The 14,851-nt window shown below is 42.7% G+C and overlaps 1 protein-coding gene across 1 annotated transcript; it reads right to left on the bottom strand.

Moving 5' to 3' along the window:
• Window positions 1–3,538: 3,538 nt before the first annotated feature.
• Window positions 3,539–12,642, bottom strand: LOC119940035 (olfactory receptor 4P4-like). The gene is made up of 5 exons (XM_038760096.1): window positions 11,730–12,642; window positions 8,609–8,695; window positions 7,416–7,449; window positions 4,608–4,614; window positions 3,539–3,664 (listed from the first exon to the last, which is right to left on the bottom strand). Exons 1-5 carry the CDS (start codon window positions 12,640–12,642, stop codon window positions 3,539–3,541), a joined length of 1,167 nt encoding a protein of 388 aa, XP_038616024.1.
• Window positions 12,643–14,851: the final 2,209 nt, after the last annotated feature.

The raw sequence follows: 14,851 nt of genomic DNA, 5'->3' as shown, positions 1-14,851 counted from the left end.
CCTCAGTTCTCCTGTTCTTTCCTCCTACTTAGACTATAAGCCCCATGCAGGGATGAGGATTGTGGCCAACCATATTAACTTGCACCTATCCCAGCGCTTAGAACAGTGTTTGAAACACTGTAAACATTCATTTCATTCAATCATATTTATTGAGCGCTTACTGTGTGCAGAGCACTATACTAAGCACATGGGGAAATACAAGTCGGCAACATATAGAGACGGTCCCTCCCCAACAACGGTCTCACAGTTTAGAAGGGGAAGACAGACAAAAAAAACCACATGTAGACAGGGTGTCAAAATCGTCAGAACAAATAGAATTATAGCTATATGCACAACATTAACAAAATTAATGGAATAGCAAATATGTACAAGCACTTAACATATACCATAAAAAGACGGGATTATAATCTGAAGCACAGATAGACATCATGTTGCTTCCAAGCCTATGGACAAAGAAACTTGTATTTGCAGTGCAATTGCTTGTAGTGCATTTGGAATGTACCCAAGTGAGTAGATGAATGATACCAAGGGATAGCTAGGAATGGAGGGAAACATAGTAATACTTTTCACCTGCCTGATTTTCTATCTAAATGAGGTTTACAGCACCACACACTTCTCATGGCCGTCTTCATCACTATGATCCTCAGCGTGTAGATGAGGGAATTGAACATGGGGGCAAGTAATGGTGTAAAACAGAGGCAAACACCTTATTCTCAAGGAAGATCTGTACCAGCCAAGGTAAATGAAGATGGAGAGCAAGAAAGGACAGTGCCACCACGGTGATGTGGGAAGGGCAGGTGGAGAGGGCTTTGGCAACATCCTTCCAAAGAGCGAGCCTTCAATCAGGTTAAAATGGTGATGTAAGAGAAGACCAAGGCTATAAATGAGGTCAATACAATTGCCCCTGAGTTGGCGAGGAATAAAAATCCAGTCACATCAGTGTCTGAGCAGGCCAGTTCCAAGAGAGTGTAAACATTGCAGAAATAGTGATCGATCTTATTGGGGCCACAGAAGGGCAAAAAAATGACAAGGAGCCACTGAACGATGGAATGGAGAAATCATGCTCCCCAGCAAAACGCAACCACTGTGGCACACCGCTGCTTGTTCATGACAACCACATAGTGCAAGGGGTTTGGAGATGGCAACATAGTGATCGTAGACCATCCCTACAAGGATGAAGAACTCAACTCCACCAAACAAGTGCATGGTAAAAAGTTTCATTATGCAGTCACCGAAGGAGATGGTTTTCTTCTCAGACAGCAAATCTCTGACCAGTTAGGGAGTCCTCGTGGAAGTGTAGCAGAGGTCCATGAGGGACAAGTGGCCGAGGAAGAAGTAAACGAGCTGTTTGATGAGGGAACTGTCTCTGACGGTGATGAGGATGACGAGATTCCCTAAGACAATTGGAAAGTAACAAGAGAGGAACAACCCAAAGCAGAATATCTGCAAATGTCTATAACTGGACAGACCTAAGAGAACACATTTTGTGACGTTGTTCTATTTTCCATCCTATGAATGAGGAATATTTACCTGAAATGATTGCAAAATGAAACACTGCAGCTTGGCCTAATGGAAAAAGCACAGGGCCTCGGAGCCACAAGATTTGGGTTCTAATTCCAGCTCTCCCACCTACCTGATGTGTGACCTTGACCAACTCATTTAATGTCTCTGTGACTGAGTTTCCTCATCTGTAAAATGGGGATTAAATTCAACCTCCCTCCTACTTAGACTCAGGGTCCCTATTTTTTTATGTTATTTGTTACGTGCTTACTATGTGCCACGAAGTCTGCTAAGCACTGAGATAGGTACAAAGCTAATCATGTTGGACAGGGTCTGTGTCCCACATGTTGACATGTTGAAGCAACCTGGCTTAGTGGAAAGAGGCCCGGGTTGGTGAGTCAGAGGTCATGGGTTCTAATTCCATCTCTGCTACTTGTCAGCTGTGTGACTTTGGACAAGTCGCTTAACTTCCCCGTGCTTCAGTTACCTCATCTGCAAAATGGGGATTAAGACTGTGAGGCCACACATGGTACTACCTGATTACTTTGTACCTACCCCAGTGTTTAGAACAGTGCTTGGCTCATAGTAAGCACTTAACAAATACCATTATGATGATGATGATGATTATGATAATAATGTTAACTGATTTGCCCAAGGTCAAGCAGCAGACAAGTGGCAGAGCCAGGATTAGAACCCTGGTCCTTCTGACTCCCAGGCCCATGCTTTAATATCCACTAGGTCACACCACCTGTCAGTACAGATTATCTTTTATCTATCTTAATACTTAGTACAGTACTTAGCACATAAGACTTAACAAAAGTCATAATTAAAATAATAATAAAAGTATCCTGAATTTATTCATGTGTATAATACAGAGTAAGTGCTTACCAAATACCATAAATAGTATAAAACAAGCAATCAATCTTATTTATTGAGCACTTACTCTGTACAAAACACTGTACTAAGCAGAGCACTGTACTAAATACACTGGAGAGTAGAGTGTAACAGAGGTCGATACACACATTTCCTACCCAATTATTATTAATAGTATTTTTAATAGATTGAATGGCTTGTCCAAGGTCACCCAGCAGTCCAGGAGCAGAGCAGGAACTACTAATAATGATAACAATAATAAGTACAGTACTTGTTAAACACTTGCTTGGTGGCAAGCAATGTTCTAAGCTCTGGGGGTAAATACAAATTAATGAGGTTGGACATAGTCTCTGTACCACAAGGGGTTTGCACTCAATCACCATTTTACAGATGAGGTATCTGAGGTTCAGAGAAGTAAAGTGACTTGCCCAAGGTCGCACAGCAACTATGTGGTGGAACCTGAATTAGAATCCACATCTTTCTGACTCCCAGGCCTGTGCTCTATCCATTAGGCCATGCTGCTTCCCATATCCAGGTCTCTCACTCCTAATACTATCATATTTCCACTAGATGATAGTGCCCAGCAATAAATATATTCCTCCAGAGATCATAACTGTCACACGAGGATGTTTCAGAATTCAAACAATCTGATTTCCTTTTTCTAATAAATCCCACTCTCCTTTGCATCCATGGCTTACTGTGGCAGTAGAGTTTGTGTATGCTGATGAGGCTTAGATCTTAGAGCTGGAGAGCTATTGTTTCATCGGGGTTACCCATAATGGAAAGGTCTAAGCCAAAGTATTAGACAAAGTTGATTCACCTGTGATGGGTAGGAGCAGCATAGGAAAGAAGGCAATAGAAAAGGACTTCCATATTTTTGACCAAGAAAACGCTATGGACTACAAACCAGAACAAGTACAGAAGAAAATAGGATGTTCTGGAGAAGACGTGTGCAAAGTCACCATGGATCAGAAAGGACTCAAAGGAATCAACAACAACAATAAAGCCCATCAGTCATGGGATTCCTTTAAGGACCACCTGATTAGAACCAAGAAATCACATGAGGGTGTCTATTCAGATATTTTTTAAATAGTCCTGGAGATCTGCCAAACGAGAAACGTTGGGCTAAAAAGATGAATTTTATCTGTCTCACAATAATTTAGAATTAAGATTGTGATTTTGGCGAAGACTGAAATTCACAATCCTCGCTCAATTTTCCAAAAAGAGTCAGCCAATTCGAACCTAGGTCCTTGTAATCTGGCTTCCTTTTCGTATTCAAATGATTATGGACCTGCACAGGAAAAGTTCATGAATCAAAAAATGAGAACTGAGAAATTGAGAGAAAACTCTGTTGTTATAAAAAAGAAAAAAAAAAAACTAACCCTTTTTTAGTCTTCCCACAATAATGCATTTCTGTGTGCTTGGATCTTTATGTCCAGCTGCATCAGGACAAAACTCGGATCTCAGTGGAAGTCCAACCTTCTCATTGGATGGAGGCAGTTTCCAAAAAACTGGAGTTTCTGAATCTCGAGTCATCTCTGGTTTCTCGAGAGTCAAATTTATTTCCTTGGGGCTGTCTGAAACGTGCAACCTTACCCACCTATGTTTGAGCTCAGAGGGGAAAAAAAAGGAAAGACAACTACAAAGTCTTCCCCCTTGACTCAGCAAATGCTTGGTGCAGCACTATCTTTGGGGAAAAAAAACTTTTCCTAGAAGACCCAGCTGTTAAAGGAAAATATTTTAAGGTCTAGGGACTCTGCCAGCTCCCAAAGTCACTGAAGATCTTCCTTATCAGAGGTGGTGGTGGAATAAATTTAGGAACGTTTCTTCATCATGTTGAAAACCAGTTTGAGTACAGCTTCATAGGCACTGCTATTAATTCTATAACTTTGCCCATATTTTTATTATAATTTAACAATTTGATGATTATTTTCTTCTCCCCAGATTATACCGTCTCAACAACCCAGTCAGTTCATTTGTACTCACAGCCAGCCATACTACTTGGACACTATTTAATAACTTAATGATTCATTTAACCATCTTTCCATTTTATTTTTCATCCAATTATTCTGTACCTCTCACTGGTAATAGATTGCAAATTCCTTGAGGCCAGGGATCATGTCTTTTATCTTCATTATACTCCCTCAAGGATTTAGGTTTGTGCTCTGCAAGCAGTCAATACTCAGTAAATAGTATAGATTTATTGTTTTATGAACCAGTTACAGAAAGCATACCGTAACCCTAATGGTCAACATAAAGGTTAAATGTTTATTCACCTTTAAATTTCAAACTATTTCATTCTACTAGTTGGCTACAGAATTATGCAGTTATGAAAACATTGAAGAAACTCACAAATCACAAAGCTAAGGTGTCTTGTTTAAAGAGAAGCTGGTAAAATAGGCCCTTTGGAAATAATAAATGCATTCATTCATTCAATCGTATTTATTGAGCACTTACTGTGTGCAGAACACTGTACTAAGCGCTGGGAAAGTACAAGTCAGCAACATATGGAGAAGGGCCCTACCCAACAACGAGCTTACAGTCGAGAAGGGGGGAGACAGGCAACAAAACAAAACTTGTAGATAGGTGTCAAAATCATAAGAACAAATAGAATTAAAGCTATATGCACATCATTAACAAAATAAATAGTAAATATGTACTAGTAAAATAGAGTAATAAATCTGTACAAATATAAACACAGGTGCTGTGAGGAGGGGAAGGAGGTATGGTGGAAGGAATAGGGAGGAGAGGAAAAAGGGGGCTCAGTCTGGGAAGGCCTCCTGAAGGAGGTAAGCTCTCAGTCGGGCTTTGAAGGGAGGAAGAGAGCTAGCTTGGTGGATGTGTGGAGGGAGGGGCATTCCAGGCCAGGGGAAAGACGTGGGACAGGGGGTCGATGGTGGAACAGGTGAGAACGAGGTACGGTGAGGAGGTTAGCGGCAGAGGAGTGGAGGGTGTGGGCTGGGCTGTAAAAGGAGAGAAGGGAGGTGAGGTAGGAGTTGGCGAGGTGATGAAGAGCCTTGAAGCCGAGAGTGAGGAGTCTTGGCTTGATTCATAGGTTGACAGGAAGCCACTGGAGATTTTTGAGGAGGGGAGTAACATGCCCAGAGCGTTTCTGCACAGTTATAATCCGGGCAGCAGAGTGAAGTATAGACTGAAGTGGGGAGAGACAGGAGGATGGGAGATCAGAAGGGAGGGCTGATGCAGTAACCCAGTCGGGATAGGGTGAGAGATTGAACAAGGACGGTAGTGGTTTGGATGGAGAGGAAAGGGCGGATCTTGACAATGTTGCAGAGGGTGAGACCGGCAGGTTTTTGGTGACGGATTGGATGTGAGGGATGAATGAGAGAGCAGAGTCGAGGATGACAGCAAAGTTGCGAGCTTGTGAGATGGGAAGGATGGTAGTGCCATCTACAGTGCTGGGAAAGTCAGGGAGAGGGGCAGGGTTTGGGAGGAAAGATAAGGAGTTCAGTCTTGGACATATTGAGTTTTAGATGGCCGGCAGACATCCAGATGGAGATGTTCTGAAGGCAGTTAGAGACACGAGCCTGGAGGGAGGGAGAGAGAGCAGGGGCAGAGATGTAATTATCTACATCAATGACACTTAGGTTTACCTATTTGTAAATCATAGAAGAACTCTTTCAAAGTTTTTCAGAATCAAAGAATCAACTGGAAATTTACTAATGGAGTTTGTTTTCTCCCTCCAGAGCACAACCCACCCCAGCATGTGGAGTGAAGAGCAGGTCACAGACAGCCGTGAGTGGAGAAGGTCTCCTCCAAGAAGGCTTCCCTGAATAAGTTCTCTCTTCATTTGCCTTCCCCACCCTCCCCTCTGCAATGGCTCTGCACTTTGCTGTGTACCTCTTAAGAACTTTGGTTTGCACCCCAGCCCCCATCGTTTATAGTACATCTCCTTATGCTCTAATGTTTCCCCACCTGAAATTTATTTTAATGCCTATCTCCCCCTTTAAACTGTCAGCTTACTGTGGACAGTGGTAATGTCTACGAATTCTGCTGTATTGAACTTTCCCAAGTGCTTAGTAAAATGTTCTAACTGCTTAGTACCATGGTTTGTACACAGTAAATGCGCAGTGAATACGACTGAATGAAGCCCATTGTGAGCAGGGATTGTCTCTCTTTATTGCTATAGTGTACCTTCCAAGTGCTTAGTACAGTGCTCTGCACATATTAAGCACTCAGTAAATACAATTTAATGAAATTAATGAATGCTCTGCACATGGTAAGTGTTCAATAAACACAACCGATTGATTGATTGATTAACATCATCCCCTTCTGAGATCAAGTACTGAGGTACTATCACTCAGCACTGTTTTCCCAAGGGAATGCTAATAATCATTATGGTACTTGTTAAACCCTGACTGTGTGCCAAACACTGTTCTAAGAACTGAGGAAGATACAAGTTTATCTGAATGGACATAGTCCCTATCCCATAGGACTCAAACTCGTATCCCCATTTTACAGATGAGGCCACTGAGGCACGGAGAAGTTAGGTGACTTGCCCAGAATCAAGCAGCAAACAGGTAACTGTGCTGGGATTAGAGCCCAGGTCCGTCTGAATCCCAGGCCCAAGTTCTATCCACTAAGCCATGCTCCAGCCCTTCAGGTCTCAGAGGGAAATGGGAGACTTATCTCAAACCCTCCTATATTCCTGTCCATTTTGTAAACGTTCTCTATCGTTACTGGAGGTCTAAATAAGTAATACTTAGAAATATGATATTTCTTAAGTGCTCACTATGTGCCAAACATTGTATTTATCACTGGAGTAGATATAAAATAATCAGCTCACACAAAGTCCCTGTCCCTCATAAGACTCACAGTCTAAGTTGGAAGGAGAACAGGTATTGAATCCCCATTTTATGGATGAGGAAACTGAAACACAGAGAAGTTAAGGGACGTGCCCAAGGTCACACGGCAAGCAAGAGATCTTTATTATTATTATCATTATGGTATTTGTAGTGTGATTACTGTATGGATGCAAGATGCCCCATGCTCCTTAAGGGAAGCCAGCGTTGACATTGTATTACAATTCTCTCTTGGGATCTAAATCCAACTTGAAATCTACGGCCAAATTCCAACGAAAGCCCTAGGTTGAGTCATAGTCCTAACTTTTGCAGCATGGTGTTGTGGGTATAACATGGGCCTGGGAAACAGAAGGAACTGGATTCTTTACCTGGCTCCGCCACTGGATGTGTGTGATCTTGAGCAAGTCACTCAACTTCTCTGTGCCTCAGTTACATCCCCTGCCCACAAAGAGCTGACAGTCTAGAGGAAGTGCCTTTATCTCTCCTCCCCCAGAGTCTTATGCAAAAGGGTCTGTTGTCAGCAAATGGACTCAGTGCGAAAGATCTCTGATATGGCGTGACAGAGTTTGAGGGGGATGGAGGTGGACTTGGTAAAATCTAAGATGGAGCTATGGGTGGTGGGTCTTGGATGATTAGTCCAGAGCACATGTTGGGAGATGAAAGCTCTAACCAGTCAAAAAGAGATCGCAAGGCAGAGCGTGGGAAAATCTGAGATTTCATAATGCCTGAAATCTGTATCATGGTCCTGACTCGCCATATGACCTCAAGCAAATAGTTTTATGGCCGTGCCGCCATTTTTTCCGGTGTAAAATCGGAAAGTAATTCCCACCGACTATGCTCCTGTCTCTGCCACGGTGTCCGGGAGGGCCCGGGGGGGCAGCGGAGGGCATGGTCTTGGCTCAACTGAGCCCTAAAATACAACCGGGCAGGAATGCCAAAATGGAGGGTGGGGGACCGGTCAATGACCCCTCCCAACTTAAGTCCCTGTTGGGACTTAGCGACACCAGCATGGGCTGCTGCAACCTGGTGGGCTGATCTTGAGTCATTCTAGGGCATGCTGGGTGAGGGCAGCAAAGGAGGAAAGAAACCATGGGAAGAGGAAGCCCTTTATATCTGGGAATACCGGGTGATTCCGTGCCCCTCTATGCTGCTCCTCCGCACTCTGACTCCCCACACCCACCTGCCAGCTCCCCCTGTGCTGCCCCTCTGGGCTTCAGAGCAGAAGCAATAGCTAAGTGAGCAGGGAAGTGGAATTGATTCACTTCTGTCCTTGGGACCGATTTAAAGACCGAAATTGCCACATTTCCAGCCTAGATTTTTGTTTTGTTTTGTTTTCCTCCAGAAACTCCACCAATGCCACAAGAGACAGTGAGACTCTGAGGGATTCATGTATACTTTCTTAATGGGCTCTTCACCACACGTTTGGTTAAACAGGCCTCCTTTGATGTAGTCCGGTCTCAAATGGGCCAGGTTATAAAATGTATGGATAGCCACCCTCTGTCCTTTGAACAGAGAACCGAACAGCCAGGTCAGATTTGCTGGTTGAGTTCCTGAAAGTCTCCCTGTTGCTATATTTTTATGTTGGTTAGTACCAGCACTTGTCAAGTCGGGGAAGCGGCGTGGCTCAGTGGAAAGAGCACAGGCTTTGGAGTCAGAGGTCAGGGCCCGTTGTTGGGTAGGGACTGTCTCTAAATGTTACATACTTGTACTTCCCAAGTGCTTAGTACACAGTAAGTGCTCAATAAATATGATTGAATGAATGAATGAATCGCAGCTCTGCCAATTGTCAGCTGTGTGACACACCTGTATATATGTTTGTACATATTTATTACTCTATTTTACTTGTACATATTTATTCTATTTATTTTATTTTGTTAATATGTTTTGTTTTGTTGTCTGTCTCCTCCTTCTAGACTGTGAGCCCGCTGTTAGGTAGGGACCGTCTCTATATGTTGCCAACTTGTACTTCCCAAGTGCTTAGTACAGTGCTCTGCACACAGTAAGCACTTAATAAATACGATTGAATGAATCACCTGTAAAATGGGGATTAAGCCTATTTGTCCCATGTGGGACAGAGACTGTGTCCAACGTGAATAACTTGTATCTACCCCAGTGCCCAAGTACAGAGCCTGATACATAGTAAGTGCTTAACAAATACCATTAGAAAAAAGAAAAAAAGGAGATAAACTCTGACCCTGATACCATGCATCATGCTTGCAAAAATCATCTTGTAGACGGTAATAGTAATAATGATAATGATGGCATTTATTAAGCGCTTTCTATGTGCAAAGCACTGTTCTAAACGCTGGGGAATTTACAAGCTGATCAGGTTGTCCCACGTGGGGCTCACAGTTTTAATCCCCATTTTGCAGAGGAGGTAACTGAGGCCCAGAGAAGTGAAGTGACTTGCCCAAAGTCACACAGCTGACCAGTGGCAGAGCCGGGATTTGAACCGATGACCTCTGACTTCAAAGCCCGGGCTCTTTCCGCTGACCCACCCTGCTTCCCAACTTCCCAGGCGCTTAGTACAGTGCTCTGCACACAGTAAACGCTTGATAAATACAATGGAATGAATGAATGAATGAATGAATGAATGAATGGAGCACTGTTCTAAGCACTGGGGGGTTACAAGGTGATCAGGTTGCTCCCCGTGGGGCTCACAGTCTTCATCCCCGTTTTACAGAGGAGGTAACTGAGGCCCAGAGAAGTGAAGTGACTTGCCCAAATCAATCAATCGTATTCATTGAGCACTTACTGTGTGCAGAGCACTGTACTAAGCACTTGGGAAGTACAAGTTGGCAACATATAGAGACAGTCCCTACCCAACAGTGGGCTCACAGTCTACAAGGGGGAGACAGAGAAGAAAACCAAACATATGAACAAAATAAAATAAATAGAATAGATATGTACAAGTAAAATAAATAAATAAATAAGTAGAGTAATAAATATGTACAAACATATATACATATATGCAGGTGCTGTAGGGAAGGGAAGGAGGTAAGACGGGGGGAAGGAGAGGGGGACGAGGGGGAGAAGAAGGAGGGGGCTCCGTCTGGGAAGGCCTCCTGAAGCAGGTGAGCTCTCAGTAGGGCCTTGAATGGAGGAAGAGAGCTAGCTTGGCAGATGTGCGGAGGGAGGGCATTCCAGGCCAGGGGGATGAAGTGGGCTGGGGGTCGATGGCGGGACAGGCGAGAACGAGGCACGGTGAGGAGATTAGCGCACAGTCAGTACACTACTGACTGTCTACCTGCCAAGTGGGGGGCAAGCCACCTTTACATTATAACATAAAACTGCAACAAAGATATCTGAACATTCGCATGGGGCCAGCAATTTAATGCTCCTCTTACTTCTACATAAAGTTTTTCAAACTACATGGATATGCACATTATTGTCTCCAGCATTCTGAAAGCTACTTTTCCCAGTATTTATCTTCCATTCCAGTAGTTTTTCCATTTTATCTTAACAGCAGCCATCTCCTTATTCTTAGTTTCTTTTTCTTTCGAATCCCTACATCCTCACATCATAGTTTCAATTGCAGAAGAAGGGTACCACTGAGAACACTGCCCCCTTTCCTTCAATGAAAAATATGATCTCAAATAAATCCCATCCATTGAACAATTCCAGGCCTCCCCAACTTGTTTAAAAGACCTCAGCCTGGTTAATTATTCCGTTAGCAATATTATGCACCAATACCGATGCAATAAGAGATGTAAAGGTGATTTTTAATCATCTTTTTTAAGTTTTTACTGTGTGCCAGATACTGAAGTTAGTGCTGGGGTAGAGATGAGATCATCATTGTGGTCACAGTCTAGATTCCACATGGGGCTCAGGGTCTCAATTTCCATTTTACAGAAGAGGTAACTGAGGCACACAGAAAGAAGTTAAGTGATTTGCCCAAGGTCACACAGCAGGCAAGTGGCAAAAACAGGATTAGAACCCAAATTCTCTGATTACTAGACTTGTGCTCTTTCCACTAAGCACAGTGCTTCCCACTGAAAATCATAAATGCTGCCCCCTCCATGTCTGAAAAGAGTTTTCAATCCCCATTCTGTGCCTCATCTACCAGCAAGGAGGGACTGAGGCAATTGTATAAGTAGAACACACTGCAAACCCTACTTTGCACATTAGCATTTAATAGAAACTTTATCTGCTAAAACCCAAATCTGCCATCGCTGCACAGCACACATCAGAGACGGAACTCCCTCTACCTACAAACTTACAATTAATTTTAACATCAACTGAAGACCATAATAAGCTTTCCAGCCCATTAAGCAAGGAGGTATTCCTTTTCTTGAAAATCTTTTATTTGAAATGGCATAGGATAATGGATGGCTGTATTAAATAGAGGCATTGAGGTGGAGGAAGGGGGTGTTTACAGTCTGATAAAGAGTAAGAATTCTCGTTTCCCCTGAGCCAAGGAGAAAAACTGGGTTGATTGTACAGAGAAGAGTTGGGTAGATAGAATAAGGGCAGATGCAGGAGAGGAAGACAGGAGATGCGGACATCTATTTCACCTGCCTGATTTTCCCTCCAAACGTGGCTTCCCACACCACACCTTTCTCATGGCCGTTTTCATCTCTCTGTTTCTCAGCGTGTAGATGAGGGGGTTGAACATGGGGGCGATGATGGTATAAAACAGAGCAAACACCTTATCCTCGTGGAAGGTCTGGGCTGGCCAGAGGTAAATGAAGATAGAGGGCAAGAAAAACAATGCCACCACGGTGATGTGGGAAGCACAGGTGGAGAGGGCTTTGTGACGTCCTTCCAAAGAGTGGGTCCTTAGACTGGCCAAAATAGTGATGTAAGAGGAGAACAAGACTGCAAAAGAAACCAACCCAATTGTCCCTGAATTGGCGAGGACTAAAAATCCAGTCACATAGGTATCTGAGCAAGCCAGTTCCAGGAGAGGATAAACATCGCAGAAATAGTGATCAATCTTATTAGGGCCACAGAAGGGCAAAACAATGACAAGGAGCCACTGGACAATTGAATGGAGAAATCCTCCTCCCCAGCAAACTGCAACCAATGTGGCACGCCGCTGATTGTTCATGATGACCATATAGTGTAGGGGTTTGCAGATGGCAACATAGTGATCATAGGCCATCCCCACAAGAATGAAGATTTCCACACCACCAAATAAGTGCATGATGAAGAGTTGCATCATGCAGTGGCCAAAGGAGATGGTTTTCTTCTCAGACAGCAAATCTCTGACCAGTTTGGGAGTCACCGTGGAAGTGTAGCAGAGGTCCATGAGAGACAATTGGCAGAGGAAGAAGTACATGGGCTGCTTGATGAGGGAACTGAATCTGATGGTGATGAGGATGAGGAAATTCCCTAAGAGGATTGTAATGTAACAGGAGAAGAACAGCCCAAAGCAGAAAATCTGCAAATTTTTCTCACTGGATAGTCCTAAGAGAACAAATTCTGTGACGTTGTTCCTATTTTCCATCCTATGAATGAGGAATATTTACCTGAAATGATTGCAAAATGAAACACTGTATATAACATTTGGAAAATTGCAGTGGCCATTTCTTTATACATATAATTGAATATGACTTGTAACAGTGTGTCAATGTATAGGAGAACACTGCAAGAGAAATTTTATATCTTTGCTGAATATACATCCCTTTCATTTCTAGTGAGATGATAAAAATACTTTTCATTTTTAAGCGCTTACCATGTGTCAGACATTGTGGTAAGTACCAGAATACAGGCTAATCAGATAGGAAACAGTTCTTCTCCGATCTATGGCTCACAATCTAAGAAGTAGGGAGAGTGGGAATCCTATCCCCATTTTACAGCTGAGAAAACTGCAGTACAACAGAAGTAGCCTGGAAAGAACAGGGTCCTGGGAGTCATGAGATTTGGATTTTAATTCCAGCTCTGCCACTTCCCTCTTGTGTGACCTTGTCCAAATTATTTAACATCTCTGTGCCTCAGTTTCCTCATCTGTAAAATAGGGATTAAATCCTTCTTCCCTCCTACTTAAACTGAGAGCCCCGGATGGTACAGGGACTGTTCCTGTAATGAGTATCTTTTATTTACCCCAGGAATTGGTGTAGTGCTTTGCGTATAGCATGGCCTTAACAAATATCACAATAAAAATGATAGTGATAATTATTATCCTGCATCTATTCTTGTGCATAACACAGAGTAAGTGCCTAACAAATACTATCATATTTATTGAGTGGTTAATGTTTGCAGACCACTGTACTAAGTTCCCAGGGGACTACAATATCCCTGAATTGGTAGACACATTTGCTGCCTGGCCATTATCAATACTGTTATTAAGAGATTGAATGGCTCAAGCTCACCCAACAGTCCAGCTGTACTGGGGCAGATCCAGGACTAAATTCCAGGTCTCCCAGTTGGCCATGGTGACCAACAATAAATGTATTCCTCTAGAGATCATATCTATCATATGAGAAGGTTTCAGAATTCAAACAATCTGATTTCCTGTCTTTATTACAACCCACCATTCACGGGATTCCATTAAGGACCACCTGATTAGAACCAAGAAATCACTTGAAAGTGTTTATTGAGACATTTCTAAACCCTCTTTGAGATCTTCCTAAAGATAAATGGATGGTTAAAAAATGAGTCTTATCTATCTCATAACAGTTCAGAAATAAGTTTGTAATTCAAATGAAGACCAAAATTTACAATCCATGTTCAATTTTCCAAGAGAGTCAGCCAATCTGAACCTAGGTCATAGTAATTTGGCTTCCGTTTCATACTAAAATGACTAGAGACCTGCAAAGGAAAGTCCATGAACCAAAGGATGAGAACTGAGAGATCAAGAGAGAATGCTCATGTTATTAAAAAGAAAAAATAAACTTACCCATGTGTTAATCTTCACACAATGATGCATTTCTGTGTGCTTGGATCTTTATTTGCAGTCATGTGAACAAAAAGGCTTTTCAGAACTGCATCAGGACAGAACAGAACTCAGATCTCAATGGAAGTCCAACATTTACAATGGATGGAGGCAGGCTCCGAGAAACTGGACTTTCTGAATCTCGAGTCATCTCTGTTTTCCTGAGAGTCAAATTTATTTGCTTGGGGCTGTCTGAGCCATGCAAGCTCAGCCACCTATGTCTGAGCTTAGAGGGAAAAAAAAACAAAACAAAAATACAACAAACTTTTCCCTCTTGACCCAGTAACTGCTTGGTGTAGCACTATCTTTAGGAAAAGCTTTGCCTAGAAGAACCAGCTGTTAAAGCAAAACATTTTAAAGGTCCAGGGACTTTGCCAGCTCCCAAAGTCCCTGAAGATCTTCCTTATCAAAGGTGGAGGTGGAACAAATGCAGGAACTTGTCTTCATCAGGTTGAAAACAAGCGTGAGTACAGCTTCATAGGCACTAGTATCAATTTTATAACTTTGCCTATATATTTTACTTTAAACTATTTTCTGACTATATCCTTCTCTCCAGTTTATACCCTCTCAACTACCTACTCGGTCCTTTGCATTGACAGCCATCCATACCCCTTAGGCATGCAGAGATTAATGTGCACTATTATTTTAAAAATTATTGATTCATTATTCAGCTTTCCATTTTATTTTTCTTCCAGTTGGAAATTGTTCTGTGCCAGCGACCTCCAATACATTGTAGTACTTTTGAGGGTAGGGGTCAAGTTTTTACCTCTACTGTGCCCCC

The sequence above is a fragment of the Tachyglossus aculeatus genome, chromosome 18 (assembly GCF_015852505.1).
Source record: "Tachyglossus aculeatus isolate mTacAcu1 chromosome 18, mTacAcu1.pri, whole genome shotgun sequence".
NCBI classification, from domain to species: domain Eukaryota; kingdom Metazoa; phylum Chordata; class Mammalia; order Monotremata; family Tachyglossidae; genus Tachyglossus; species Tachyglossus aculeatus.
Note: the sequence above shows the minus strand (reverse complement) of the source record. Positions and strands in the feature narration are given on the sequence as shown.